Below are 27,598 nucleotides of genomic sequence, written 5' to 3' on the forward strand. Positions count from 1 at the left end.
AGCCTGGCTGTGGCTTCAGGCAGTGGATCCAGGGAAAGCCAAGTTTTGTGGGAACATGCAAGGCACGGTGAGGAACTTGTGAAATGCAGAGATCAGAGCTCCAGACAGCTGCTGCCAAAGGTGGGGTGAGAACAGGGAGGATTTCAACACCACCACCCCCCTCCTCCTCTGCACTGAGCAACTGAAAGCAACAAAACCAGCTCTTCTGACCCAAGGAGAGGGAGAAATGTCACTTTTTGGAGAAGCCAGGTTTTTCCTGAGAATTAAGGGGGTATCTCAGACATAGCCAGGATATAAATTGCTGTCACACACCAGTGACTGCTCCTCAGAACCTTCACTGTCACAGCAGAGGCCAGCCCAAGCTCCTGGGAGCAGTGACTCAGAGCTCAATAGATGGAGCTGCCTCTCAATTGGGGACTTTTTGGTTCTTTGATTCCTGTTTTGCAGCTACACTCAAAGCTGTGTTTTCCACCGTTTCCCATGTGGCCCATAAACTTTCATTTAAACTGCTTTCCTTTTGAAATGGAAGGAGTTCCTTGAGGAGTGGCTCACTGAGGGCTCAGTCATTATCATAGAATCTCTGAATGGGCTGGGTGGGAAGGGACATTAAAGATCAGCCAGTGCCACCCCTGCCATGAGCAGGGACACCTCCCACTGTCCCAGGCTGCTCCAGGCCCTGGCCTTGGACACTTCCAGGGATCCAGGGGCAGCCACAGCTGCTCTGGGCACCCTGTGCCAGGGCCTGCCCACCCTCCCAGCAGGGAATTCCCAGTTCCCAGTGTCCCATCCATCCCTGCCCTTTGGCAGTGGGAGCCATTCCCTGGCTCCTATCACTCCAGGCCATTGTCCAAAGCCCCTTTCCAGCTGCTACAGAGAAATCATTCTTGGATGTTGCTTTCCAGCTCTTCTGGTTGTTTGGTTACTTGATTTTATCAGTGCTGAAGGAAAAGTTCTCATCCCAAGCTCCTCCACCAAGCTTTAAATCCCCACTTGAGATATGAACTTGTCTTGAAGTGCTGCCCTGGGTCAGCCCTGGCTGCAGGAATTCCCTCCTAAGTCAGAATAACCTCCAGCAATACCAGGCTTATTTTTTGACCTGATTATGTCCTCCCTCCCCATCACACTTCCAAATCTTTCCCTAATTCTGTTCTAGACCCAGAGCCACTCACCAGCCCATATTTCTCCAGGTTCTTTGCTTTGTACCCAAAACCCCCTAAATTCACACAGCTCCACTGCAGACAGGAAGCACTTAAAAAAAAATCCATTTAACTATTTCCCAGGAAATTATTCCCCCCTGAAAACACGATTTTCATCCCCTGAGGAGGCTGACCATGCTCTGCAGCACAATCCTTGAGCTGCCCCAAATTGCACAAGCACAGCTTCACTGCTTTGGGGACAAGGGCTCAAACTGCCTGATGAGGAAGGGTCTAAAATCCCTGCAGAGTTTTGGGAAGCAGGATCTGAGCCTCACTTTTCATCCCTCTGGAAGGAGGCATCTTCTGAGTGTGCTCTCCAGCACAGCAGCTCCGGCTGCATCTCCCCTGCCTTCCTCACTGATGCTGCCAGTGAGGCACCAGAGCTCAGGGATATTTTTAAATATTTTCAAACATTTCGATATTTTTAAATATTCTTGAGGGTTTAGGACAGTTTTACTTCCTAGGATGCTTCCAGTTTCTGCATCAAAACCAAATTTCTGTCCTAAAAGTTCTCCGAGTTTCCAGAAAAACCTCACAATACATTCACCTCTTCCTAGAAAATTGTATTTAGGATTTTCCCACCAAGCCTCTTTTAGCTCAGACCCCACAAAGGGCTTCTTAACATAGTCCTGATGCTAAGGGTTGGAAAAGCTCCAGGATGTTTTTAGCAGGACATCTCATTGATCTGTTTCAGTTCACCAGAAATGACAATGACCCCCACTCGCTGCTGCTCGGGGTTAGAGCAGGAATTCTGCCAGGAGAAAATGGTTGGGAATTCCAGATCAATCTGCAGGTTGGTAAGAGGAACAATGTGGTTCTCCTGACTCCAGCCTGGTTTGATGCCAGCACAGCTGGCTCCAGGTTCCTGCTCCCTCAGGCTGTTCTGCATCACAGCTCCAGCACCCTCAGGAAGTGGGTGGAGAAGACATCCCAAATTTCATCTCCCTGTGGCTGAGCTACCCCAGGCTGAGGATGCCATTCTGGACTGGAATGTGCCCTGAGGGAAGAGACAATCCTACAGGATCCACAAAAGCTCTCTGGAACCTCTCAAGGTTCTTGTTTGCATGGAATGAAATGAAAAACTTCTCTGTAGAATCCCAGAATGGTTTGGGTTGGAAGGGACCCCAAAACTCACCCAGTTCCAAACCCCTGCCATGGGCAGGGACACCTTCCACCATCCCAGGCTGCTCCAAGCCCTGTCCAGCCTGGCCTTGGACACTTCCAGGGGCAGCCACAGCTGCTCTGGGCTGGATTAAAGGCTTTTTGGGATCAATAGGGTTTCCTGCTGTATTTACCAGATTAGATCTCCAGAGGAAGGCAGAGATTTGATTCTCAGCTGGCTCAGGGAACACAGGCCAAGTGTTTTCTAGTTGGTTCCAGGCATCCTGTCTTGCTTTTACCTCTTCCCTCTGGACCTTCTCACGTGAGAAAGTAGCTTGGTTTGCATTAAACCAAAGTTTAGAGGCACAAGGGAGCTCTAAAATGAAAAATAGTCTGAAAGTTTGATCTTAAGCAAGATCAGGAAGTTCTCCTATTTTTAAGGCAGCAATTCCCAGGGGGAGCTGGCAACTGAGAGTCTGTGGGGTTGGAAGATCTCAGCTCCCAACTGTGAGGCCCTGGCACAGGTGCCCAGAGCAGCTGTGGCTGCCCCTGGATCCCTGGCAGTGCCCAAGGCCAGGCTGGACAGGGCTTGGAGCAGCCTGGGATGGTGGAAGGTGTCCCTGCCATGGCTGGATGAGCTTTAAGGTCCCTTCCCACCCAGAGCACTCCATGATTCTGTGATTTGCCTGATCTTCACTCTCCAGACTGGCTTTATTCCCTGTCCCCTGGTAACACATTGCATTTCTGTGTCCATCTATTCCAAAACCCACAAATGGATTTCATTGAGTTGTTCACATTTCCTTCCTTCTGATGCAGGAAACTTCTGGTTTATCCTATTGCTGTTCTGTTTTTAAAAAAAATCAAGTTTTTGGATTGTGGGCTACTGCTTCTTCAGGAGAAGCCAGCAAGATCCAAGAGTGGATCTCTTCCTTTTTTAAGGAAGAATATGCTGGGACAAGTTGCACATGGGCTCCAGGAAGAGACTGATGGATCTGGGCTAAACCACAGGCTTAAAGGGAATTTATGCCAGCCTACAACGACTTTGAAGGGACTCATAAAGAGGACAGAGCCAAACTCCTCAGGGTAAGGGGCAGGAGGCACAACAGGAACACAGGCTTGGGAAGTTTCTACTCCCACAGTGGGCAAAGCAAATCCAGCTGGCAGCTGAATGTCCTCTGAGCCAGGGATGGATCTGAAATCCCACACCTGGAACCACCTGCAAGCCTCCCACTGTACAACTGGAAAAGGCAGTGCCAGGTGTGTTGGGAACTTCCAGCAGCTGGAAGCATCCCTGTCCCACCAGGAATGAAGCTGGAGAGTGCTTAACCCACCAATCCCAACAAACCTTTGCTGGTGGCTGAGCTAAAAACTCCCAGCAGCGAGGTGTGGTGGTGGGATGGGAGCTCAGATGGAAATTCCCCTCTCAAATATCCTTCTGCTTCATCCATGGTGGCCAGCTTCAGTGGGCAGGAAACTTGGCTCCTGTGGAAAGGCAGAGAAAGAACCTGGGCTGTTGTTTTTTCTGCTTTTGGGATGAAGAGACAACAGGGCAACCTCAACCCAACAAGGGCCCATCACAATGGGACAAGTGTGACACCTCATTAGGGACAAAAATTATCATTTGGCATGGTGATAATTATCACCAGAGAGGTGCTGGAGCTGGTGACAGCAAAGAGAAAACAGCCTGAGCCAAACTGAGAGCCTTGGGATTCCCACTAAAAATAACAGAGAAGGAATTCCAGCAGAAAGACAGGGATGGTGACAGAAGATGTGGCAGATGTCCCACTGGGGATTTGTCACTCACAGCAGGATGAAGCTGCTCAGCTCTTCAGTCCCCCACATGCCACCATATGTCACTGACTGCTGTCCCTCCTGGTAAATCCTGAGGGTGGGGAACTGGGTGACATTCTCCTGGGAGCAGAGGCCAGGCCAGTCCCAGCAGTTCACCCGGGACAGCAAAACCCCTGGGGTTCCTAGAGTGGGAAAAAAAATACTCATGAATGATATGAAAACCTAAAACCAACAATCAGCTGGTTGGAAAATAGAGCTTTTTATTAGCTCAGTGGATATTATTGTCCATATTTGTATTAATGCTGGCAGAAATCTACCAAAATCCCTTTGAGTACAGCCCATTTCCCTCTTGAAATCACTCATTCCCAGAAACATTCACCTCTGACTGGTAACTCCAAGCAACACCACAAAATCCTGAGACATCTGTCCAGGAGCTTACAAGGCAGTAGGGAAAGGTACTGGAAATACCTTAGGAATAAGGCCAAGAGAAAGAAATAATGCAGGCACTCACTAACAGGAAAGAGGGAAGACAAAGCTTGGCAAGATGGAGGAGGAGGATGCAGCCAAGGTTTTTGCATTTATTAAGTTGTTCAATACTGAAAAATCTCTGTTCTACCTCAAGCATGAAGGCAAATGCACATGGAGTTAAAGGGGATGGAAGTGAGATGTCCCATGCACTGTCCTCAGGCACAGGGTGGGATTCTTGGGGCTGTCCTGAGAGCCAGGAGTTGGGCTTGATGATTCTTGTGGAAGTCAGGATTTTCTGTGATCCCACCCAAGCCACCTGTAGGACCTTAAGAAAGGGGTCTCACAAGCAAGGGAGTGGGAAAGGAAGAGCATCTGGGAATTACAGAGCACTCAGTCCAACTGTGGGTCCTGGGAAATGTTCTAAAAAGGCTTTTTATGGGTCTCACCAACACAAGAAACTCAAGAGGTTGGTAAGAAGTGAAACAAATAAAAAGTTGGCTCCTTGAGTGCTCTCTATGAGCCCAAGATTTGTGCAACTCCAGCATTTCCTTCAGCAAAGGACCATGGAGTCACAGAATGTTTGGGTGGGAAGGGACCTTAAAGCTCATTTAATTCCACCCCCTGCCATGGGCAGGGCCACCTTCCACCATCCCAGGTTGTTCCAAGGCCTGTCCAGCCTGGCCTGGAGCCCTTCCAGGGACCTGATCAGCCTTTCTTTCCTCTTTGGGCTGGGTGAAGCCCAGCACAGGCTGCTGTTGGTCCATGGCTAAGCCTGACCTAAATCCTGACCAGCTTCACTCCCTCCTCTCTGTTGGCTTCCAGCCTCACCTGAGCTGCCTCAGGGCCTTGACCAAGGACAGTGTGCACTTGTCCATGCCCAGTCTCAGAAACCTTCATTCCTTCCCCAAATCCTTCTTTGAACAAGACTTAAAAGCTGCCTGGGAAAGATGGAATAAAACCTAGAGACAAGTACACCCATGGAGGCAGACCATGGCAAAGAATCCTCCAGAAACCAGGCTTGGGGCAGATGATGAGGGTTTCTCAAGAGAAATCAGCCAATCTTTCTTCTCTCCCTGTCCTGGGTCTGATTCTGATCACTGTTTTCATTAAAGGCCTGGCTGATGGAATAAAACACATCCAATCTGGTTTTGATCTCAAGCCTAGAGGGGCAGGAAGCAATTTGAAGGGCAAAGTGTGAGGACAGCAGCATTCCATGAGGAGAAGCAGGATGCAGGAAGGGGATGGGCACTCAACAGCATCTGCAGCCCATGGGAAGAAAATGAAGTTCTTCTGTCCTGGTGAAACTTCTGCAGAGCCCAGCAGAAGAAGAACTTGCCAGACTTGCTGAAGCCAGCCTGGGAAACGTTTTTGGAAAGGTTTAAGCAAATGAGAACCTGGAGCAGTTTGAAAGATTTTCCTCCTGAAGAAAAACCCAACCAAGTTTGGCCTGGAGATCACCAGTGAGAGAGAAACAAAATCCAACAACACGTCAGGGGTGCTCTGAGGGGCTGTGGGAGCACTGGGCAGGGTCAAGCAGCAGCCCATGCCAAGGTGGGGAGGGCTGACCAAATACTGAAACGAGTTCCTGAGAACTGAGGCCAGCTGAGTGTTGCACAAATGTTGTGCAGAGGAGCTGTGGACCCCCTGACCCCTGGGAGAGTTCCAGGCCAGGCTGGACAGGGCTTGGAGCAGCCTGGGATAGTGGAAGTGTCCCTGCCCATGGTAGGGGTGGAATGGGATGGAGATTTAAGGTCCCTCCCAACTCAAACCCTTCTGGGATTCCATGAGGATTTCTGTAGATGGGGTTGAAGGCAGAGGTGACCTCAGCAGGAATTCCTACTCCTTATCCCTGTGCCCTTGGCCTCCCACAGGACCATGTTCTGCAACCTTCATTTGAGGTTCTGCACTGCAGCTCACATCAGGAGTTTGCTGTTCTGCCTTGTGTCAAACTCTTGTGCAGAAAAAGCACAAAGTGAAGGGCCTGCAAATCCCCTCAGACAAGAACTGTCCAAACACTCCACAAGAGCAGAAGTGGTTTGTGTCATTCCCAGACTCTGCAAGAAGATCTCAAACTGAAAGCCTGAGCTCAGATTTGTTTCACACCTCTGAGGCAGTATAGCTGGTTCTCATTATCTCTTACCACGTCATCTTGTGTCTTGCCCAACTCTGGAAAATAATTCCATGGAAATGGAGCTTTGATGTCCTGTTAAAATCGAGTTTTGAAGCTTCTTGAAGCCTTTTCAAAGATGAATTTTAATATTTGGATATTAGCTCAGGGAATTATTTACCATGTGCTCTGAAGGAGCCCCATCTGGCCTGAAAAACATCTGGTACAGGATGGTCCCTCTCCCATCCCAACCTGCACCACTTCATTAATGACTGAACAAGCAGAACTTTCAGGAACTGAGTAACTCAGCAAAGGACTGTCCAGCTCTGTGGGCATTGCTGAGGGGGAGGAAAGGTGAAAGAGGAACATAAAATCCTCCTCTGTGGTTTTAGGAGCTACTAAACCCAGCAACAGCAAAAACCTCTGTCCTAGAGGTCTTAGAAAACCAGGACAAGACAAACCATCAATGCCATAGGGAACAAGAAAAATCAGGAATCCCTTGAATTTACAATTACTTGAACTTATAATTATTTGGAAGGCAGGACTGGCATGGTGCATGAGCATGTTCAGGGAAAGGAACAGAGCTGGGGAAGGGAATGGAGCCCCAGGAGAGGCTGAGGGAGCTGGGCAGGGGCTCAGCCTGGAGCAAAGGAGGCTCAGGGGGCCCTTGTGGCTCTGCACAGCTCCTGCCAGGAGGGCACAGCCGGGGGGAATCGGGCTCTGCTCCAGGGCACAGGGACAGGAGCAGAGGGAACGGCCTCAGGTTGCACCAGGGGAGGTTTAGGCTGGATATCAGGGAAAATTCCTTCATGGAAAGGGTTGTCCAGCCCTGGCACAGCTGCCCAGGAAATTTTAAATCCCATCCTGGAGGGATTAAAAAGCTGTGTGGATGTGGCACTTGGGGACATGGAACAGTGGTGGCCTTGGCAGTGCTGGTTGGACTCGATTTTGGAAGGCTTTTCCAAGCTAAACAATTCCATGATTGTATTAAAAAACAGCTCACTTGAAGAGCTGGTCCAAAGGCTACAACATGAAAGAGAAGTTATGTACTTCTCTTCACTCTTCTGGGAGTGCTTCACTCCCAGAGGAAGAATCCAATGCAGAATGGGAACAACTACCTGGAAAAAAATCACAGAATGAACCCTGAAATCCTCACTCCAGTTTTAGGATCCATGGATATAAATTGCTAAATCATGCAGCTGATTTTCCTGCCTTTGAGCTACAATTTCACCTTGTCTTTGTAAATCCCTGGTCAAGAAGACTCCAGGAGCACAGAAGAGAGAAGCAGAACCATTTTTCATCACAATATATTGCTCCTCTTAGATACTCATTTCCTCTCTTCTTTGCAAAAAAAGGCCAATAACCCACCCAAGAAATGCTCAGCACTGTCTCACCTTCACATCCTCTACTCTTAACCCTGCTGCTTCCAAAAATTCCCATCTTGCAAAAGCAAACCAGAGGTGCAGCAGTGAGCCCCAGGGGGACTGGGAAATTCTTGCTCCAAGGGTAGAAAACCTGCTCAGTTCAGCAAGGCAGAGATGCTCCTCTTTGTCTCCTGCTAAACTGGATCTCTCAACAAATGGAAAACACTTGAGGGCTGGAAACTTCCCTTGGTGAGGATCTGCTGAGCATCTGGAATGGGATGACTCACGGGGTCATTGCAGTCTCCAGCCTCCTCCACTCCCCTGTGTTTGATCACACACTGGCCTATTCTCAGTGCCATTGTGCACAAAGAATTGGCATGGGGAGCAGGACCTGCTCCTGCAACTCAAAAAGTGCCTCCAGCACGGCTGATTCACTCCTCAGACAGCTGCTTGTGGATTCCCAGCCCTTGGGAAGGAAGCTCCACCCCGGAGCAGGCAGGAATACCAGGAATACCAATTCTGGGGAACTGAGAGTGCCCCAAGCCATACCCCACGTCCTATTCTCAGTCCTGCACAGCTTGACATCTTCTTCCTGCTCCAGCCATCACTGAGAGCCCAGGGAACAGCATCCTCTGAGGTTTTCCAGCTCCTCTGGTAGCTGGTTCTCCCAGCTCCCTGAGGCTCCTTCAGCAGCAGGGAAAAAGGATCTCCAGATCCACCAATGCAGCTGTTCTGTGTCTGCTCCCAGGTCATGGCAGGGAAACCAGACTGGAGTCATTCCACAGGGTCACATCTGGCCTGGGAGGCTTTAGAGGGACCTCAGTTATCACAGAGGAAAGGCCCTGACCCCAGGCAGTTCATGATCTCTGCTGAGAATCTGTCTGTGGCTTCTTCCCTGCCCTGAGATTGTTATCAAGTGATTCAGAACACACATGGTGAAATCCTGGCCATGCAGAACCCACCAAGGGTTGGCCACTGGCTTGGGAAGGGGCTGGTTTTACCCACAGACTCTCCTGTTGCTTGGGAAGGGGCTGGTTTTACCCACAGACCCTCCTGTGCTCCTTGGGAAGGGGCTGGTTTTACCCACAGACCCTGTGATCCTTGGGAAGGGGCTGGTTTTACCCACAGACTCTCCAGTTGCTTGGGATAGGGCTGGTTTTACCCACAGACTCTCCAGTTGCTTGGGAAGGGGCTGGTTTTACCCACAGACTCTCCTGTGCTGCTTGGGAAGGGGCTGGTTTCACCCACAGACCCTCCTGTGCTGCTTGGGAAGGGGCTGGTTTTACCCACAGACTCTGTGCTGCTTGGGAAGGGGCTGGTTTCACCCACAGACCCTCCTGTGCTGCTTGGGAAGGGGCTGGTTTCACCCACAGACCCTCCTGTGCTGCTCCTTTAGCTGGTCTGGCTGCTGGGGAAGTCCAAAGGAAACCCCAAACCACCACCAACCCCACTACAACCACCTCTGCTGTCCCTTCCTGTTTATTCCTGGGATTTCAGTCCAGATCAAAGCTGCTGGTGACTTTCCCTCCATGGAGAGCTGCTTTCCTCCAGCCCTCAGCACTGCCTGCAGCATTCCCAGGAACAGCTTCTTGTAAGCAACTCCCACTGCAGCTGCTTCCCAGAAAACTGGGGGGTCCTCTGCACACTCCATTCATGTCCCCACTGCTGAATCCTGCAGGACACAGTGCCCAGTCCCAGGGGGCTGCCAGCACCAGGGAAAATGAGCCTTGATGGAGAAAAAAGCCAGGAGAAGGCACCAGCCACCTCCAGAGGTGCTGGAATAGCTCTTGCCAAGATCCATGTGGCTTCCCCACTGTGCCACAGTGGGATGAAGCCGCCTCAGTGTCCCCTGCAGCCAAGGGGAGAAAAAAGGCACCTCTGGAAGAGATCCAGCCCATGTAAGAACACACCTCTCTCCACAAACCAGAGTGGGATGGGCTAGGAGGCCTGAATGTGGGGCTCACCCTGCACAGACCCTCCTGAAGGATCCCTCCCTCCTGCCTTTGTTCCCAGATTCCCTGATGTGCTGTCTCTAAGTGCTGATTGTTCACCATCCCTGTGTTATTTATGGAGTTCTGTGGCCACCAGGGAGAATTCCCACAACTGAGCCAGACTGCAAACCCTGGAGGCACCATCCCTGTAAATGTGACATTGTCCTGCCCTGTGTCCTGGGCCTGCCCACACCTCTCTGTCCCATTTTACTCCAAAGCCAGGGAAAATCACAGCTCCTTTTTCCAGCAGAGCTGAGGTGCCACCCAGCACATTGATGTGTAGGGCATCTCCTGGGCCTGGGCAGGACAGGACCCTACTTCCATGTTCCAGGCCACAGTTCCTGCTCTTTGCTGCTCTGTGTCACCCCCTGGTCCTTCCCAAATTCTCCCTCATGCAGTCACTGTGCCCAGCAAATGGGATCACAGATTCATTTGGACTGGAAGGGGCAGGGACATTTTCCACTACCCCAGATTGCTTCAAGCCCCATCCAACCTGGCCTTCAATGTTTCCAGGATCATAAAATCATGGGATAGCTTGGAAAAGCCCTCCAAGGTCACCAAATGTAACTGTTCCCCCAGCACTGCCAAGGCCACCACTGTCCCATGTCCACAAGTGACATGGCTTTTAAATCCCTCCAGGGATAAGGACTCCAGCACTGCCCTGGGCAGCTGTGCCAGGGCTGGACAACCCTTTCCATGAATAAATTTTCCCTAATATCCATCCTAAACCTCTCCTGGTGCATCTTGAGGCCATTTCCTCCTGTCTTGTGGTTTTTTTTCCTCTGGGAGCAGAGACTCTGCAAAGATCCCTAAATCAGCCACAAAGACTCCTAAACAACCTGGAGTGGATATGACTTTCCTTAGGAGTCTGAGGGGGGAAAAATGAGTGTATTCCAGGGAATGTGGTGCCTCCAATGCCTTGGTCCCTCCTGCAAAGAGGAGCAGGTGAAAGCCTGAGAACAGGGGTTCCTTACCCTGCAGGTGAGCGGCCACCTCGGAGTAAGAGCGCAGCACTGCCAGGGACACAGCTTCCCCTGAAACACAGCAGAGGGGAAACACAGCCCTGAGGGACAGCCAGGGGACAGCCAGCCCCACCCTGCTCCCTGACAAGGTCACATTATCAATCTCTGCATCCTGAGGTGCTTGAAACTCTGGAAGATTTGAAATAAATAAGGAAAATTTAACTTCATGCTTCATGTCTCTGCCTATGTCTAGGCCAGCCCATGAGTCTATGCTACATTAATTTCCCCTCTTGTCCCACATTTTTTTTCTTATAAAATAAAGGTTAAAAATCTCTTAATATCAGAATAATATCTGCTATTATCAGCCAATGAGAAGAACTGATTTAATCTGATTGTTATTAATTGTATTTAATTAACTGTATTTAATCCCTGCCCATGGGACAGCATGTGGCACAGATTAATGGTCAAAACTTGTCTCCAGGATCTCTCCAGGATCATGGAAAGCACAGAGAACATCCCAAAGTTACAGAAGGGACAGCCAGGCCACAATTCATACTCACAGCTGGCATAAAACAGCACCACTGTCCTGGCAGCCTCTGAGAGGGAAGAGTGGAAATTCTCCTCTGTCAGGACAAGGATCTGCTCCAGGGGCAGCTCTCTCTTCTTGTCCCTGGAAACTGCTTCCACCACCTGGTCATCCTGAATATCTGCAAAAAAAAAACAAACAAAACCCCAGGTGTGTCCAGGGCAGGGGGAACTGCAGCTCCTGGGCCACCCCAGTGCATGATTTTGTAATCCAGAACCTCTCAGCAGAGACATGGGGTGAGTGAAATCTTGTATGGGGAGAGCAGGCACAGCCACCCAGACAAACCCCCCCAAAATGCCCCAATCCCATCTCACACCAGCTCTGCCCTTGAGTGGAACAATACTCTAAGCTCCTCTAGGATCCTGCCCCCCTTTTTTTTTAAGAAAACACCTCCAATTTTGCAATTAGTTTTCAATTCTACATTGCAGGGACCAGAGTTTTCTCTCTGGAGGAAGCAAGTCTGGATCTGCTCTTACAAAAACGTGTCTCAGACCCTTCCAAAGGGATGGATGATTTTCAGATGTTTGTACAGGACACAGTGCTGGGTGCACTTGAACCCCCCCAGCCTTTGGAGCATCCAAGCACATTCCTGTCCCTCACACAGCAGCTGCTCCTCTAACAGCTCTGATTTTTCTCTCTGGTGTTTCCACTAAAAATCAGACCTGTCTGTCATAGTCCTGTGACCTCAGAGAATGAAAGAGCCACAAAGTGGCTTCACACCATGAAGTGACTGTGATGGTTTGCAAGTGTTGTTCTCTTTAGCAATAAGCAATGCTCAAAGCACTGTTCTGCCATTGCTGATTGCACCTTCTGTCTGATGACAATCAGCTTTTCACTTGATTAACTGCACACCTTGATTGTTATTCTCTTTCTCATCTTCATCTTCCTCTTCCTCCTGCTCATCCTCCTGAATTTGTTTCACCTTGCTCTTATCTTCCACCAGGGTTATAACTTCATCAGTGTCTTCCAAGACCAGGTATTGGATTGGCATTCCCTGAGGAAAACAATACATAAGTGGGAGCACAACATCCCCCTCTGCTTATTTTGCCTGCAGACCAGACTCAAGGTTGATGGGAACCATCTCCCAGCTCCTTATTTTTGGGATATGTCACAGATCCCTGAAGCTGCCAAACAGAGGAAATGCCTGGGTTACATTTCTTTGACTCAATTTCTCCTGTGCTTGAGTTTTTCTCACTCCAGGCTGATGTTTCCTTGTAAATGTAAGGAAAATTGGCTATGTAAGTAAATGTGGCTATGAGGGATCTTGTAGTGAAAGTGAACACCAGCCCCATCTCCCAGCAACTTAACTCAGATCCAGCACTGCAGGAAAAATCCCAGTGGCCAAACAGGAAAGGAGAGCAGGGAAGTACAGGGGCCACTTGGATGTCCCCTCATTAGAGGGGTCAGGCTGGTACAAGGAACCCATCACAGCCTGGGAAACCAGCTCAAAAAATCCTTTATCTCATGGAACTCAGCCAGGAGAAATGTTCCCAAGTGTACAGGGACTGGCCACCCATGGAAAGAAGCAAGAAATCAACATGAATTTCTCAGAAATGAGACCTTGTCAGCTTAAAACCAGTGCTGGCACCAGCTCAGACAAAGGCACTGGCGAGAAAATGGAAAGTTGATCAGGAGCTGAGAGAAATGACAAAGTGCTGGCACCTCCCATGGGCTCCCAGAGCCACCCAAGTGCACATCTCTCAGCAGGGCACAGGAAGCCCTCAGGGGATGCTCAGGTCTGATCCTGCACCTGAAACCACCAGTGGGACAGTTCAGGTAATCTGGGGCATCTGTGTTCCCTGGCATCTGCCAGCAGCCCATTGCAGCCTGCCTCACAAGCTGGGTCAGGTCCCTGCAGAGCTGAATTCATCTTGATCAGCCTCATTTAACTCCCACCCTGCCCTTCTCCAGCTCCCTGCCAGAGGCACTGGCTTACATCAGCCCAGCACAGAGCTTTGGTTGTTTGCTCTTTGTTTCACATCAGTCCCTCTGCCATTTTTTGACACCTTTCCTAAGGCCTTCAGAAGTCCAAATCTTTTGGGGAATTTGCACTTGGATGGAGTTCACAACCTTGTGTTGCCTTAAGGGGTAGTGGAAGTGTCACTCAATGTCTTGAACCCAAAATAAACTCACTGTTTTCTCTTTCCCAGCAGGCACAGTGGCTCTGCAGCACCCAAATCATGGAAGGGACATTAAAGATCACCCAGTTCCATCTCCTGCCATGAGCAGGGGCACCTTCCACTGTCACAGATTGTTCTAAGCCCTGTCCAACCTGGCCTGGAACACTTCCAGGGATGGGAAATCCACAGATTCTCTGGATAACCTGGGAAAGACACTTCCCCTTGAGCTTCAGGGAATGCTGTTAAATCAATCCCAGAGATGAGCACCATCCCACCACCCTCTCCAGAGCTCAGAGATGTCCAATGAAGAAATCCAGCATCCAACCTCATCTGGTGTCTTGAGGGCCACGTTTGACCGCTGCAGAACGTTCAGCTCTACGAGGTCCCTTCCAAAACACAAAGTGAACATTAGATGGTGTGACACAGAAGGTCACCCCTTCTCTTTCTGCCCCAATCCCATCACTGCTAAGCTTTCTCTCCAAAATCTCTCTTAATCTGAATATTTTTCCACTCCTAAGACAGCAAAACTTCCAAATTAATACAATTCTGGACACATCCTTAAATATGAAACACTCTGTCTGAGGATGTAGCCTGGTTTTACTGCCTCTCATCCAAGTGTGATTGAGTCCACTGATTGTCATCCTGGTGTTGGGGTAACCCAGCTCAGAAACCCCAAAAAAAGCAAGGAGAACCCCAAAAACATCAGAAATACCAGAGAAACACCAGAAATACCAGAAACACCTGAGAGAAATACCTGGACAAAAGGGCAACTCCTGCTTTCCCCAAGAGCTGCCAGGCCACAAACTCTGCTGTCCTCCTGTCAGCCTCATAGGTCTCTTTCTGGCTCAGGATGAACACCAGGGGCAGCCCGAGCTGCAGGTGAACAGTGGAGATCTTCTCTGGGTCCTCAGCAACCTCTGTCTGGAGAACAGCCAGGGTTATGCTGCAGCACAGCTCCACAAGTTGAAGGTACCTCAGCCACAGAAATCCTCAGGAAAAAGCCTCCAACCCCAATTCTAAAACATCCATGAAGCAGAACCCACACAACTCCAGTTAAGCTGTTCCAACATGTCACGACCTTCCCTGTTAAAAACCTGGGCTTTATTTTGTGGGGGTTTTTTCTGTGGTTTAGCAATTCCAGATGTCAAACTTCCATTCATTTTTATTTACCTGGCATCACTCCCTGGAGCAGTTTGAAAAATCCCAGCCACAACATGCAAGAGCTGGAATCTTTCCCTTCCTGCCTTGGACGTGCTACTTCATGACAGCACATGAGAGTTGCTTGATGAAGCTCCATGGGCCTGATCCAGGAAAATGGCTGAAGGAGCATTCCCAGCTCATCCACTCATCCCTCTGGATGGGCAGGGATGACCACTGGGATCAGGAGGCTGCTGAAGTTCTCTGCCCCTTGGAAGGAGGAAATAGGAAGGAACCTCCTGTTCCTTGTGATCACTGAGGTGAGAAGGACTGATACAAATTCCAGAGGGTGCTGAAACTCCTGCAGGGAGCCTACAGGAGCAGCTGAGGACTTTGGGCTTGTCTGGTTTAAAGAAAAGGAGGCTGAGGGATGACCCCACTGCTCTCCACAGCTTCCTGAGGGGATGCTCCTGAGCCTACAGGAGCAGCTGAGGACTTTGGGCTTGTCTGATTTGGAGAAAAGGAGGCTGAGGGATGACCCCACTGCTCTCCACAGCTTCCTGAGGGGATGTGGAGAAGGAAACACTGATGTCTCCAGAGTATCCAGGGATAGAACATGTGGAAATGGTTCAAAGCTGCATCAGGGGAGGTTTACACAGCACATCAGGAAGGTTTCTTTACCAAGAGCACTGGAACAAGCTTCATATTGAGTTGGGCACTGCTCAAGAGTCATTTGGAAAATGCCCTCAATAATTTATTTATGTTTTGGCCAGGCCTGAATTGGTGAGGCAGCTGCACCAGGTGATTCCTGCTCCTTGCCTGGAGCCACCCTGGAAGGGGCAGATTCTCACCCTCAGCCTTTCTCTCTTCTCTCACCTCCCTCATCCTCACATCCCTCCCTGCCCTCCCACCCAGGGAGCTCCTCCTTCCCAGTCCTACCACCAGTGGAGCTCCCATGAGCTTGAGGTGCCTGTGGATGTTGAGCAGGGTCAGGGGCTGTGCCAGGGCTGTCCTCCTGCAGGCCTGGGCTGGCTCTGTGACCTGCTGGCAGTGGCAGAACAAGAGCCAGGCAGAGGAGACATCAGGGTCATCATGGCTGTGAGAGAGGAAACAAAACCCACCCTGAGCAGGGGTTCCCAGTGCCCTGAGAGAAGGAGCAGTTTGCTGATGTGTTGCACAGATTATCCTCAAGCCCAGGCTTTGGCAGGGTTGTGGAACAGGCTGGGAGAGCTGGGGGTGCTCACCTGGAGAGGAGAAGGCTCCAGGGAGAGCTCAGAGCCCCTGGCAGGGCCTGAAGGGGCTCCAGAAGAGCTGGAGAGGGACTGGGGACAAGGGATGGAGGGACAGGAGCCAGGGAATGGCTCCCAGTGCCAGAGGGCAGGGATGGATGGGATACTGGGGAGGATTCCTGGCTGTGAGGGTGGGGAGGTCCTGGCACAGGGTGCCCAGAGCAGCTGTGGCTGCCCCTGGATCCCTGGATGTGTCCAAGGCCAGGCTGGCCAGAGCTTGGAGCACCTGGGAGAGTGGAAGGTGTCCCTGGTTAGCTGTGACACCTTCACTGCTGTTGGTCTGTAGGGAACTTTGGGAAGTTTCCTTTTCTGATGCACCCATTCCCTACCCCTAAAACAGGGATCACCTTCTTTGGGGAAGGATTTAAGAGCTCTCCATAAAAGAGCAAAGTGCATTATTAAGACCTCAAATCCTGCTGCCCGGGGTTGGCTGGAAGCTGTTCCTGCTGGAGAAGCTCCCACCATTTCAGCAGCTCGGGAGGGGGCGGCGCTGCTTTAAGGAGAATTCAGGCGATTCCTGCGCAATGACAACCGTGCCACCTAGCGGGAGCCACAGCACAACTCCCGAAACCCTGCAAGGAGGGAATGGCACCCCGGCAAGGGCCACCCCGGTGCCTGTGACAAAATCCCAGGTAACTCATGGCGGAGTTATTAATGTTGGAAAAGCCCTCCAAGATCACAGAGTCCAAAAGTTCCCCCAGCACTGCCAAGGCCATCACTGAGCCGTGTCCCCAAGTGCCACATCCACATGGATTTTAAATCCCTCCAGGGATGGGGGCTCCACCACTGCCTTGGGCAGCCTGTTCTGACAGAAAAACCCTTTCCATGAAGGATTTTTCCCTAATATCCAATTTAAACTTACCCTGATGCAGCTTGTGGCTGTTTCTCCTTGTCCTGTCCCTGTTCCCTGGAGCAGAGCCCGACCCCCCCGGCTGTGCCCTCCTGGCAGGAGCTGTGCAGAGCCACAAGGGCCCCCTGAGCCTCCTTTGCTCCAGGCTCAGCCCCTGCCCAGCTCCCTCAGGGATTCTGCAGCCCCTGCCCAGCTCCCTCAGGGATTCTGCAGCCCCTGCCCGGCTCCCTCAGGGATTCTGCAGCCCCTGCCCAGCTCCCTCAGGGATTCTCCAGCCCCTGCCCAGCTCCCTCAGCCTCTCCTGGTGCTCCAGACCCCTCCCAGCTCTGTTTCCTTCTCTGGACACACTCCAGCCCCTCATTGTTTCTTGTCATGAGGGGCCCAGAGCTGACCTCAGGATCTGAGGTGTGGCCTCAGCAGTGCCAGCACAGGGGACAATCTCTGCCCTGGGCTTGTAGCCACAGGCTGGTACCAGCCAGGTGCCTCTTGGCCAGCTGGGCACTCTGTGGGCTGAGGAAACAATGCCCCATGTGATGCTCCCAGCTCCTCCCTCACACTCCTGACTGCAGGAGGTCACATCAGCAGTCACAAGGAAGGATCTGCCATTCTAAAGCAGCTCCTCCTGCAGTGGAAGGGGGTGGCCAGTGAGGCCATGGGATGGGAATTCCCAAATCCATGAGCAGTGCTACAGTTCTTGGATATCACAAGGGGGGAGTGCTTTAGGATTTAAACATCAACTCTCCTGGAAACCCATGGCTGAGGTTTGATCCACCAGCCATGGAAAGGAGACAGAGGGCTCTTCTGTGAAACCCCACCAAACACAGCCACAAACAGCAAGGCCAGGAACACAACCAGCAGCTTCTGGAAAACAGATTTGTCCACCCTTGGCACAGCATCCTCATTGCTTTGGGAATCTGAGACACCAGGAGTGAGGCAAACAGTGCATGGCAGCAGCTCTCCATGGTGGGGGTGTCTCTGGACATACCTGGTGGCTTTCAGCAGTGCTGCCTCAGTTGTCAGGACAAACTGGTGGATGGTCCCATAGACAAAAGCTGCCTCCATCACAGCTCTGTGCTCTGGAAAGGGAAAGGCAAGGTGAACTCAGCTCTGTTTCCTCCACATCTCCTGTTTCATCCTTGCCAGATGTAAATATTAATTCCCAGGTGCAAATATCAAATCCCAGATGCAAATATCAATTCCCAGGTGTAAATATCAATTCCCAGGTGCAAATATCAAATCCCAGACTTTCAGAAACTCTTGGTACAACGTCACAGAGCCTGTCTGAAAACACCCTGTGAAGATAAGCGAGCAACTGGAGCTGGATCCCATTCCTGATCCCAAACAGGTGCTGTGTGAGAATCCATTCCACTGCAGAGCCAGGATTTATTATTTTTAAGACAGCAACCACTGGCTTGCTTTCCCTCTCCAAGTCCATCTCTCAAGGTTTATGCTCCCAGCAAAACTTTCCTGGTGCAACTGATCCCTTTGGAAACAAAGCAAGACATATGGAAGTAGAGATCTTGTGGCTGGGTGGCCCTTTCAGGTTTTCATCTGCAGGATTTTGGGTCAGAAACTCAGGTCCTGGATATTCTACCAAGAAAAAGGCTGGGGGAAGAGAGGAAAGATGGAAATGAAGATCCATACCTGCTGTCCCAGTAGCTGGTACATAGGCAAAGACCATGTTGGACTTCCCTTTCAACACATTTTCAATGTTCTCAAGGTCTGCCAGTGTTTCAACATATTTAACTTCATTAAAGAGCAGGGCACTGAGGAGGCAGAGAAAACCTCATTAGCAACTGGTTGAAGAGTAAATTTGCAGCCACACAAGCATGATGGGAAAAACAGGGTAAAATTCCAGTTTCTTGCTGACAGATTAAGGATTCACAGACAACTGGAGGTGCCCAGGTGTGTGCTGGTGAGTTGCCTCAAGGGAAAAGTTTAACAGGGTCAAACCATTATGAAGAGAGAAGCTTGACTGAGACCAGCCACTGGAATACCTTGATGCCTCAGGTTTTAGCTTTTCTATTTTTCAGATTTTGTGCTGCTTTAGTGTGTGGGTCTGGGCTTCATTTTAGGGGATGGTGAGTTCTGTGCACAGAGCAGGGAGACAAAACAATTCCTGCTCCAGCTGGGCACCAAGGACAAATGATCCAAATCTCAGCCCCAGAGCACAAACACTGTGGGCTGGAGAGAGAAAAACAAGCAGGGTGGGACTGCAGGGGCTAAAGCTGGAATGGGACAATGAACTGCAAGGTGCAAATGGAGCAGAACTGATCCCAGGGAGAGACCCCGTGCCCGGCCGTGCATTTTGGGGCCATTTTGGTTCATCTTGGGTGCAGCCCTGGCTGGGCTCTTGTGCTGCCCAAGGTGGATGCATGGAGGAGATGCTTTGAATCAATCCCTGCTTTATTCTGGAACTCCATCCAGCCTCTGCTCTAGGGCAGCCTGCACAAGGCATCAGTTTCTGGTGACCCAGAAGCGACACAAGGCATCAGCCTGGGGTTGGCATTTAGTGGGACTGGAAAGGAAAAGGATTCCAGAGGGTGATGTGGTCTGGGGACGTGGGGATGGACTTTCAGGGATGTGGTCTGGACTTACAACAGAACGTTGGCGACGATGGAGTTCACGTCGAACAGGGCGTCGGTGGGGAACTCTCGGATCAGTCGGTTCCCTCTGCAGAGGGAAGAGAGAGTCACCAAAGGAACTGAGGGAGATTCACTGCATGGATCCATGGGAAAAGGGAGCCAAGGCAGGCACAGAAGGACAGGGAGGATGATGGAGAAATGGCAGAACACACTTGAGATGCCTTTGATCTGATTTGAGAATCTTTCAAGCCCGGTTGAGCAGGTTCCTGCTGCACTTGGGGACATGGTGGCCTTGGCAGAGCTGGGGGAAGGTTTGGATTCAATGATCTTAAAGGTCTTTGGAATGGTTGCACTTGATGACCTTAAAGGTCTTTGGAATGGTTGCACTTGATGATGTTAAAGGTCTTTGGAATGGTTGCACTTGATGATCCTAAAGGTCTTTTCCAACCTTAATTATTCCATGATTATCAGTACAACGGTCAATGAGAACTGAGCTGATACATGGAAAAGCTTCCATGTGACAACCCTTGGAGAGACCAGGATCTGAACCTTCCCACCCAGGGCAGAAGAGTTAACCCCACCAACAAAGAGAGCACCAAAAAGTGTTTCTTTCTTGGACTAGACCCAAAATCTTGTGGCCTGAATATAGCTCTGGGGGTGGGGGGCCAGAGGAACAGCAGAACACTGATGGAGGGTTTCTCCTGTGGTTGCACTCCACAGCTCATCCCTCTGCTGCTCCAAGGAATTTGGGGCAGGATGGGACAATTCACACAGAGGACAAAGCACCTCCTCTGCCTGTGCTGGAATTTTGGGGGCACCTTTGGCTGAACTGTGCAGGTCACTGCTGTCCTCATGGCTCCTCTCATTCCCCCACAGACATCTCTGACTGCTGACAGTGCTTCCTTCAAATCTTTCCTTCAAACTGGGAAGAAATCCCAGTGCAGAGCCCAGAAATGCCCCTCACCTGAACAGGAAGGCTTTCCTTAATGCATTTTCTTTTCCACAGTATCTTGAGACATCTTCCTTGGGACAATTCACCTGGAGAGCAAATACATGTAATTACAGATTCAGCAATGACCCCACACACCCCCTACAGCTTTCTTCCATTCAAGAGTGTAAATCCAGCCTTTCCAAACCTTCTGGGAGGGAAAATCCACCAAAATGGAGACCAGAGATGGAGAGGGGAGTTTGTACTTCAGTTTTTCAGCTTAGCCTGCTGATTTGGGTCAGATGGGATCAAAAGACCCCATGATCTGCCCAGCATATTCAAAGTGACAGATCAGTGCTTCCTTACTGACCTTGGTCTGTAGCTGGAAGAAACTAAATAAATCCAAATAGAAATATATAAGCATTTCTTAGAGTCTAATTACACTTGCCTGAATTTGTAATTCCCTCACGTGAATCTGCATAAAATTTCAGCTAAAAACTCCTTTGTTTGAAATATTTATTGCACTGAGCTGAAAAGAAGTTGACCAACCTCATCCATCATGGACATGGACACTGGAACAGGCTGCCCAGAGAAATTGGGGATTTTCCATCCCTGGAAATGTCCAAGGCCAGGTTGGACATTTCCAGGGATGGAAAATGAAATGCTTGGAGCAACCCAGGGTAGTGGAAGGTGTCCCTGTCCATGGAAGGTGAGGTGGAAAGAGATGAGCTTTAAGGTCCCTGAAAGCCAAAGCTGTTCTGTGAGTCCATGATCCTATGAAAAGTCTGTGTTCATCCTTTCCTTGCTCATCTCCTACTCATCCATCCCACCCAGCAGCTTCCCTGAGCCCCATTTACCTTCACCACAGAAACACCATAGTCCTGGAGGGCCTCAGCTGAGCTCTCAATGTGCTCCAAGAAGGGCTGGGCACCAGGAGAAACTGAAAAACACACCAAAAAAATGCTCTGCAAGTCCTCAGGGTGAAGAACATCCTCCTGCCACACAGGGAGATGTTCCCGTGTGGGAACATGAAATATGGGAGATGTTCCTCAGCCCATGCCAATGTCTTTGGGAAATCACACCCAGGGGATCAGGAAGAACAAAAGGAAGGTCAAGGATCTTCTCCCAATCCATGACAGCCTTGAGTTCTCCTTCATGAAAGGGATTCCTGCTTTTTCTAGCTGGTATTATGGAAGAGGGGAAATTCCTTAGGAAATTTACTTTCTCCTCCAGAGTACCTCTAGAAAATAATCCAGAAAATGAATGAAGATGTTTGAGGGACTGTGCCTGAGGACACAGCCAGGAAAGGACCCATCCCAAGAGGTCAGGAGCACTTGGAACTGTGCTTTGACCAGTTCTTCAAAACCCCTTTGGGTTTAAAAATCTCAGGAACTGTCCCTTCTCTGAGGAGGGCCACGAGTTGATCAGAGGGATGGAGCAGTTCTGCTAGAGGAAAGGCTCTAGGAGAGTTGGAAAATAGAAAAGGCTCTGGGGTGAATTAATTGCAGCCTTCCAGTGCCTGAAGGAGCCAACGAGGAAGATGAAGAGAGACTCTCTACAAGGGATGGAAGGGCAGGACCCAGGGAATGGCTCCCACTGCCAGAGGGCAGGGATGGATGGGATACTGGGAAGGAATTCCTGGCTGGGATAGAATTCTCAGAGCAGCTGTGGCTGCTCCTGGATCCCTGGCAGTGCCCAGGGCCAGGCTGGACAGGGCTTGGAGCACCTGGGACACTGGAAGGTGTCCCTGCCATGGCAGGAGGTGGGACTGGATGGGATTTAAGATCCTTCCAACTCCAAGCATTCCATGATTCTGAGATTGTTCCACTCCCACCAAGCCTTGCTGAGCCCCCAGGCTGGTGGAAACTCACATTAAACACATACCACTGGGGCTGAAAAAAGCCAAGGATGTTTTTCCAGCCTCCAAGCCACTGAAATAGTGCTGGGGGCTTGGCTCCTGCTGCAGGCTGGCACTTCCACATTTTGGGATGGAGGAAGCACAGAAGAGAAGGAAAACCAAGGAAGAAACCCATCTGTCCTTTTGGGCTGGCATGGCTGTTCCCAGCTACAGGCACAGGAGAGTCACAGCTGGGGGAAAAATAATAATAAAAAATACATAAACACACACAAACACATATATGAGTGTCTCTCTGTTTTAGTCTCTGTTACATGACTGCAATTTCCAACCGTGGAAATGATTATTAATATGACACAAACATCTTGAGGATATTATGAATTAGTCACTCAATCCACAGGTGACTCAGACAACTGCAAAGAGGACAGCAGAGGCCACTCCATTCCCTCTGAGTGGCACCTTCAAGTGCACAGACCCTCAGTGCTTTCAGCTTAGGGCTGCTTTTCCTCCCTCCTTTTTTATTTCTTTTGAGTCAAACAAAAATTCCATGCACAGGCATCAAAGCAGTGACAGCATCATCCACAAACCCCCGCCCAAACTGTCTCCATTCCTGCTACAAAGCTTCCAGGGTGCCAATAGAATTTATGTGGCCCTGAAAGGTGTTTGCAAAGGGATGGGACGTGTTGTGGTTGCCAAAAACCCAATGGCCATTTGAGATTCAAATAGGAGAGCTTCTGTTTCAGTGCAAAATAGAAATGTGCATCTTCTGGCACTTGTTTCTGGTCAGAGTGAGGAAGAATTTTGCAGGTATATTTATAAAGATTTTCTAGCTGAAGTCCTCAGCATGAGGATGTTCTGCTGGTGCTTCAAGAACACATGTTCCAAATTATTTTTTTTATAGAATAACTGATTTCTCTCTTATATTTATAAGGATTTATGTAACTTAAATGGATGCTATTTTTGTATATACTGCTGGGTTTTTTCTTTACTCTGTGATCAGACGTTCTATACAATTTAACCTTTAAAGGATTAATTAAAAAATCAGATTACCCTTGACCTAAAATATGGGTAGCAATAAGTCAGAGAAGAACTCTGTAAAATCTTTTCTGCTTTGGCTACTGATTTTGCCACTTCTCAGCAGCCACCTGGACTTCCCCAGAGAATTAAGTGTGAATTTTCCTGAACAGATTGATTTTGGTGGGAAGTATCCCTGCCCCTGGGATGGAACAAGATGATCTTTAAGGTCCCTCCCAATCAAAACCAATCTGGGATTTTGGGATTCTGCTCACTGCAGGCCATGGCAGATGATGTGAGGAGGTTAAAGGATGAGAAGCCACCTTCCTCCCACTCCATTCCTTCCCAGCCTGCTCCTCAGGGATCGCTCTCTGCTGCTGGAGCGTGGCTGCTCCCTGCTCAACAAAGGGACAAAGCTGGGACTGAATCCATGCAGAATTTACATCATGAGCTGCAGCTGCTTCCCTCAACAAACACCCCTGTGTCCATGGGCTGTCACTCCTCCAACACCCTGGCAGAGGCTGGCAGCTCCCCACGGCTGCCCTGGGATCAACCCAAGCTCCAACACTCCAAAAACAAGCAGGGAAAGGTCCTGTGCCATGCTCCAGGAGTGAGGAGCTACTGACAGGCACACTCAGCCTCCACAGGCTCCTTCTCCAGGAGCTGAGGGGTTTGGATCAGGCCTGAAGGCACAACAGAGCTGGAAATACATTAGTTTTTTTCTTTTCATCTCAAAATCTCCTGTTGTCTCCTTTCCAGCTTTGGGCAGTGTCAGGCATTTCTGGTCCCGTGCCCTCCCATCTGTTCCCCTGGCTGACAGAGGGGACAGGGATCAGGCTGGGGGGGTGATGTTTATTAAATGACAAAGTTGGCTACTGCAGGATGGAAAAATAAACACAATCCTGGCACGTGGGAACCACCCAGGTCAAATGGGAGAGCTCACTGTCAAGGAAGGAAGAGGAGCAGCCTCCAAGGATTCAAAGAAGTCACAGGATTCTATCTGAAGGAGAGGGTCAGCAGTTTAAAACATAACTCCAGCCCCCAAGGAGACATCAGAACCCTTGCAGTGCCCAAGGGGGCTCCAGGAGAGTGACTTGGGACAAGGGATGGAGGGACAGGACCCAGGGAATGGCTCCCAGTGCCAGAGGGCAGGGATGGATGGGAGATTGGGAATTGGGAATTCCTGATGTGAGGGTGGGCAGGCCCTGGCACAGGTGCCCAGAGCAGCTGGGGCTCCCCTGGATCCCTGGCAGTGCCCAAGGCCAGGCTGGACAGGGCTGGGAGCAGCCTGGGACAGTACAAGGTGTCCCTGCCATGGCAGGGGGTGGAATGAGATGGGATTTAAGGTCCCCTCCAACCCAAACCATTCTGGGCTCCAGTGAAAAATGTGTGCTCACCCCTTCCCTGCTCAAGCCCTCTCACCCCCTCACCACTCCCTCCTGCCCAGCAGCTTCCCTCTGCTCCCCATCAACCCAGACATGAATATTCAGCTTTTAGGCCATTTCCTCTGTCACCTCTTTGCCATCAATGGAAAATTAACCCCCTAGGGCTGGAAACAGCCAGAGCCCTGCACCACTGACACCTTCAGGATTGCCAGGGATGTGTGAAAATACCAGGGATGTGTGAAGCAGCTCTGTGTCACTGCTGGGAAACCTTCAGCCCATGGACAGGGGACAGCCTGGCTCAGCACTGAGGGAATGCCAGGCCTGGCTCATGTTCCCACTGTCATCATTCCAAGGCAGAGCCAGGCAAGGTGCCTGAGGTCACTGTGGGTGACCTGAGGTGAAAGCAAACCCAGAAGAAATATCCAGCCCAAACTCTTGTGGGGGCAGAAATTGCTGGTGCCACATCAGTTCTGTTTGGGAATCCTGCAGTGGAATCCAAGGGCTGGGATCACCTCTGATCCCAGCTGCTTTCCATGACACTTTTCCTCCTCAGCTGCCAAGATTTATCACTGAGGAAGATGAGCTTCCTCAGGGGAGGGTGTAAGAAATACATTTATAAAAAATTTTCAAAGTTTGATAGAAGGTTTATATAATATATGTTAGAAAATAATAAATACTAACTTAAAAATACCATAAAATAAAGCAAACATTATTTAAAAAGAAATACCATAAAATAAAGCAACCATTATTAAAAAAGAAACCTTATTAAAAAAGAAACCTTATTAAAAAAGAAACAACCTTACAAATAAGACTAAATACTTTAGAAAAATAAAACTATAAAAAATGCATTGTAGAAAGACCCACAAGGGGGTAATTTTAAATAATTAACTTTAAAACATTTACAACACAATGTAACAAAAACCAATAAGCTAAAAACCACTTATAATTAAGAAATAGTTCACTTCTAATTATAATGATGTAAATTATAACATCTGTTATAAATAATGAATAGTTCATTTCTAATTAGAAAATGGAAATTATAACATCTGCTATTACACCCTTCACATATAACTAAAAATAAAAGGAAAGTTGTTGTGGGGTGGGATTTAAGAGTCACAGGAGAAGGAAGAGCTGCTGTCCTGCTGGAATTATGGCCTGCAGAGCCAGCTGGAACCCCCTCCACCACCCATAGCCTTCCTTGGATTCAGCAGAAACACCACCAGCCTGGACTCTAATGGCAGTGATGGAAAATCCACACTTGGTCTTGTCCAAATATCATCACAGAATCCCAGAATGGTTTGGGCTGGAAGGGACCTTAAAAACCAAAGTTCCAATCTTGTCATGGGCAGGGACAACTTCCACCATCCCAGGCTGCTCCAAGCTCCACCCAGCCTGGCCTTGGGCACTGCCAGGGATCCAGGGGCAGCCCCAGCTGCTCTGGGCACCCTGTGCCAGGGTCTCCCCAGAAATGCACCACCCTTGTTATTTTAATCCCATTCCATCCTCTCCCAGCCTGCAGAGGCCTCAGCTGCTAAGTTTTAACTCCCTAAGTAGATGTTCCTAAACCAGGAGCATTTGGGATGCTCCTAAAAGGAGTCACTTCAGGCTCTCCTGTGCTGATTGACCCCAGTCAGGGCTCTCTTTGCAGCAGGACATTCACCCCACACCCTGCTGGCACAGATTTTTGGCAGGATTCTCCCCTGCCCTCCATGCCCTTCTGGGAGCACTTAACCAGGGAGTTGCTCTCCCAAATTTCCTGGCAGGGAAGGCTCAAACCAGACCCCAAAGCCACGTGGGGCTGCCTCAATCCCTTAGCTCCAGCAGGATGGACAGGCTGAAGTTCTCTCTCCAGCTCACCTGCATGTCCCAGCACAAACATCCCTCCTGCTGCTGCTCCAAAATGTGAGGCAGAGAGGAACACTGACAGCTCTTGCTGCAGTTTTGTCCATGCAAACAGGTTCCCTTTAGGTGATCCAGAAAAATGACAGAATCCTTAAGGTGGGAAAAGCCCTCTAAGATCATTGAGTCCAAGCATTCCCCAAGGGGAATGGCTTCCCACTGCCAGAGGGCAGGGTGGGATGGGATATTGGGATTAAATTCTTGCCTGGGAGGATGGGAGGCCCTGGCACAGGGTGCCCAGAGCAGCTGGGGCTGCCCCTGGATCCCTGGAAGTGTCCATGGCCAGGCTGGATGGGGCTTGGAGCCAGCTGGGATGGTGGAAGGTGTCCCTGCCATGGCAGATGTGGAACTGGATGAGTTTTAAGGTCCCTTCCAACCCAACCCATGATTTCTTGCCTGGAATTATATTAACTTTTCATATTTTTCACTACACATGTCCCTTCCTTGCTCCAGACTTTTCCTACACAGCCAACACGTTCATCATCACAAACCCATGATAATTATCACAGGTTCATTATCATCACACAATTAGCTGGCACAGAGCTCAACCCAAATCCTTTCAAATTTTCCAAAGGCAAGTTCTTAGACACAACTGATTTGAGTAGAGCGGTAGAGCTGCAATTCCCCAGCATCTGGAGTTAGAATAACAGTGAGATGCTTCTCCAGAGTTTTGGGATGAGCCTGCAATTATGGGACTGAAATAACCACTGGCCCTTTGCACTCACTGCATCTCCCTACCTCCTACAGGGGCAGCTGTGGGAGCATCTTGAAGCACAGGGATCCTTTTCTGGGAACATCCAAGTGCATCCCAGCCTGTTGTCCAGTGTGCTTTGTCTGGATTTTTGCTGAATGTTTTGCCTGGATTTTTGATGCTCCCATGCTGCCCCTTATCCTGTCACTTCCAGAAGAGTTTCACTTTCATTTTCATTTCCAGGTCCAACTTCCCAGCAGCTGAGTCTCACTTGCCATC

The 27,598-nt window shown here is 49.9% G+C and overlaps 1 protein-coding gene across 3 annotated transcripts in view; it reads right to left on the bottom strand.

Moving 5' to 3' along the window:
• TXNDC16 (thioredoxin domain containing 16) overlaps positions 1-27,598 on the bottom strand; it is a 39,803-nt gene that overhangs the window by 10,939 nt on the left and 1,266 nt on the right. For 2 of the 3 annotated variants that reach the window (XM_071426104.1, XM_071426105.1), the window contains 14 exons: positions 22,360-22,563; positions 21,333-21,415; positions 20,512-20,585; positions 19,561-19,635; positions 18,607-18,728; positions 17,948-18,038; positions 15,763-15,919; positions 14,441-14,607; positions 14,012-14,072; positions 12,419-12,560; positions 11,541-11,687; positions 10,993-11,052; positions 4,102-4,270; positions 3,643-3,779 (listed from right to left, as the gene is read on the bottom strand). In XM_071426104.1, coding sequence (XP_071282205.1) covers positions 3,643-3,779; positions 4,102-4,270; positions 10,993-11,052; positions 11,541-11,687; positions 12,419-12,560; positions 14,012-14,072; positions 14,441-14,607; positions 15,763-15,919; positions 17,948-18,038; positions 18,607-18,728; positions 19,561-19,635; positions 20,512-20,585; positions 21,333-21,415; positions 22,360-22,528 — 1,654 coding nt within the window. In that variant the 5' untranslated portion in view covers positions 22,529-22,563. The remainder of the gene's footprint in view (positions 1-3,642; positions 3,780-4,101; positions 4,271-10,992; positions 11,053-11,540; positions 11,688-12,418; positions 12,561-14,011; positions 14,073-14,440; positions 14,608-15,762; positions 15,920-17,947; positions 18,039-18,606; positions 18,729-19,560; positions 19,636-20,511; positions 20,586-21,332; positions 21,416-22,359; positions 22,564-27,598) is intronic. The other variant, XM_071426106.1, reaches the window with a different exon arrangement.

Source organism: Agelaius tricolor, unplaced genomic scaffold (assembly GCF_023055355.1).
Source record: "Agelaius tricolor isolate 1412-34295 unplaced genomic scaffold, bAgeTri1.0.p SCAF_5, whole genome shotgun sequence".
In the NCBI taxonomy this organism is placed as follows: Eukaryota; Metazoa; Chordata; class Aves; order Passeriformes; family Icteridae; genus Agelaius; species Agelaius tricolor.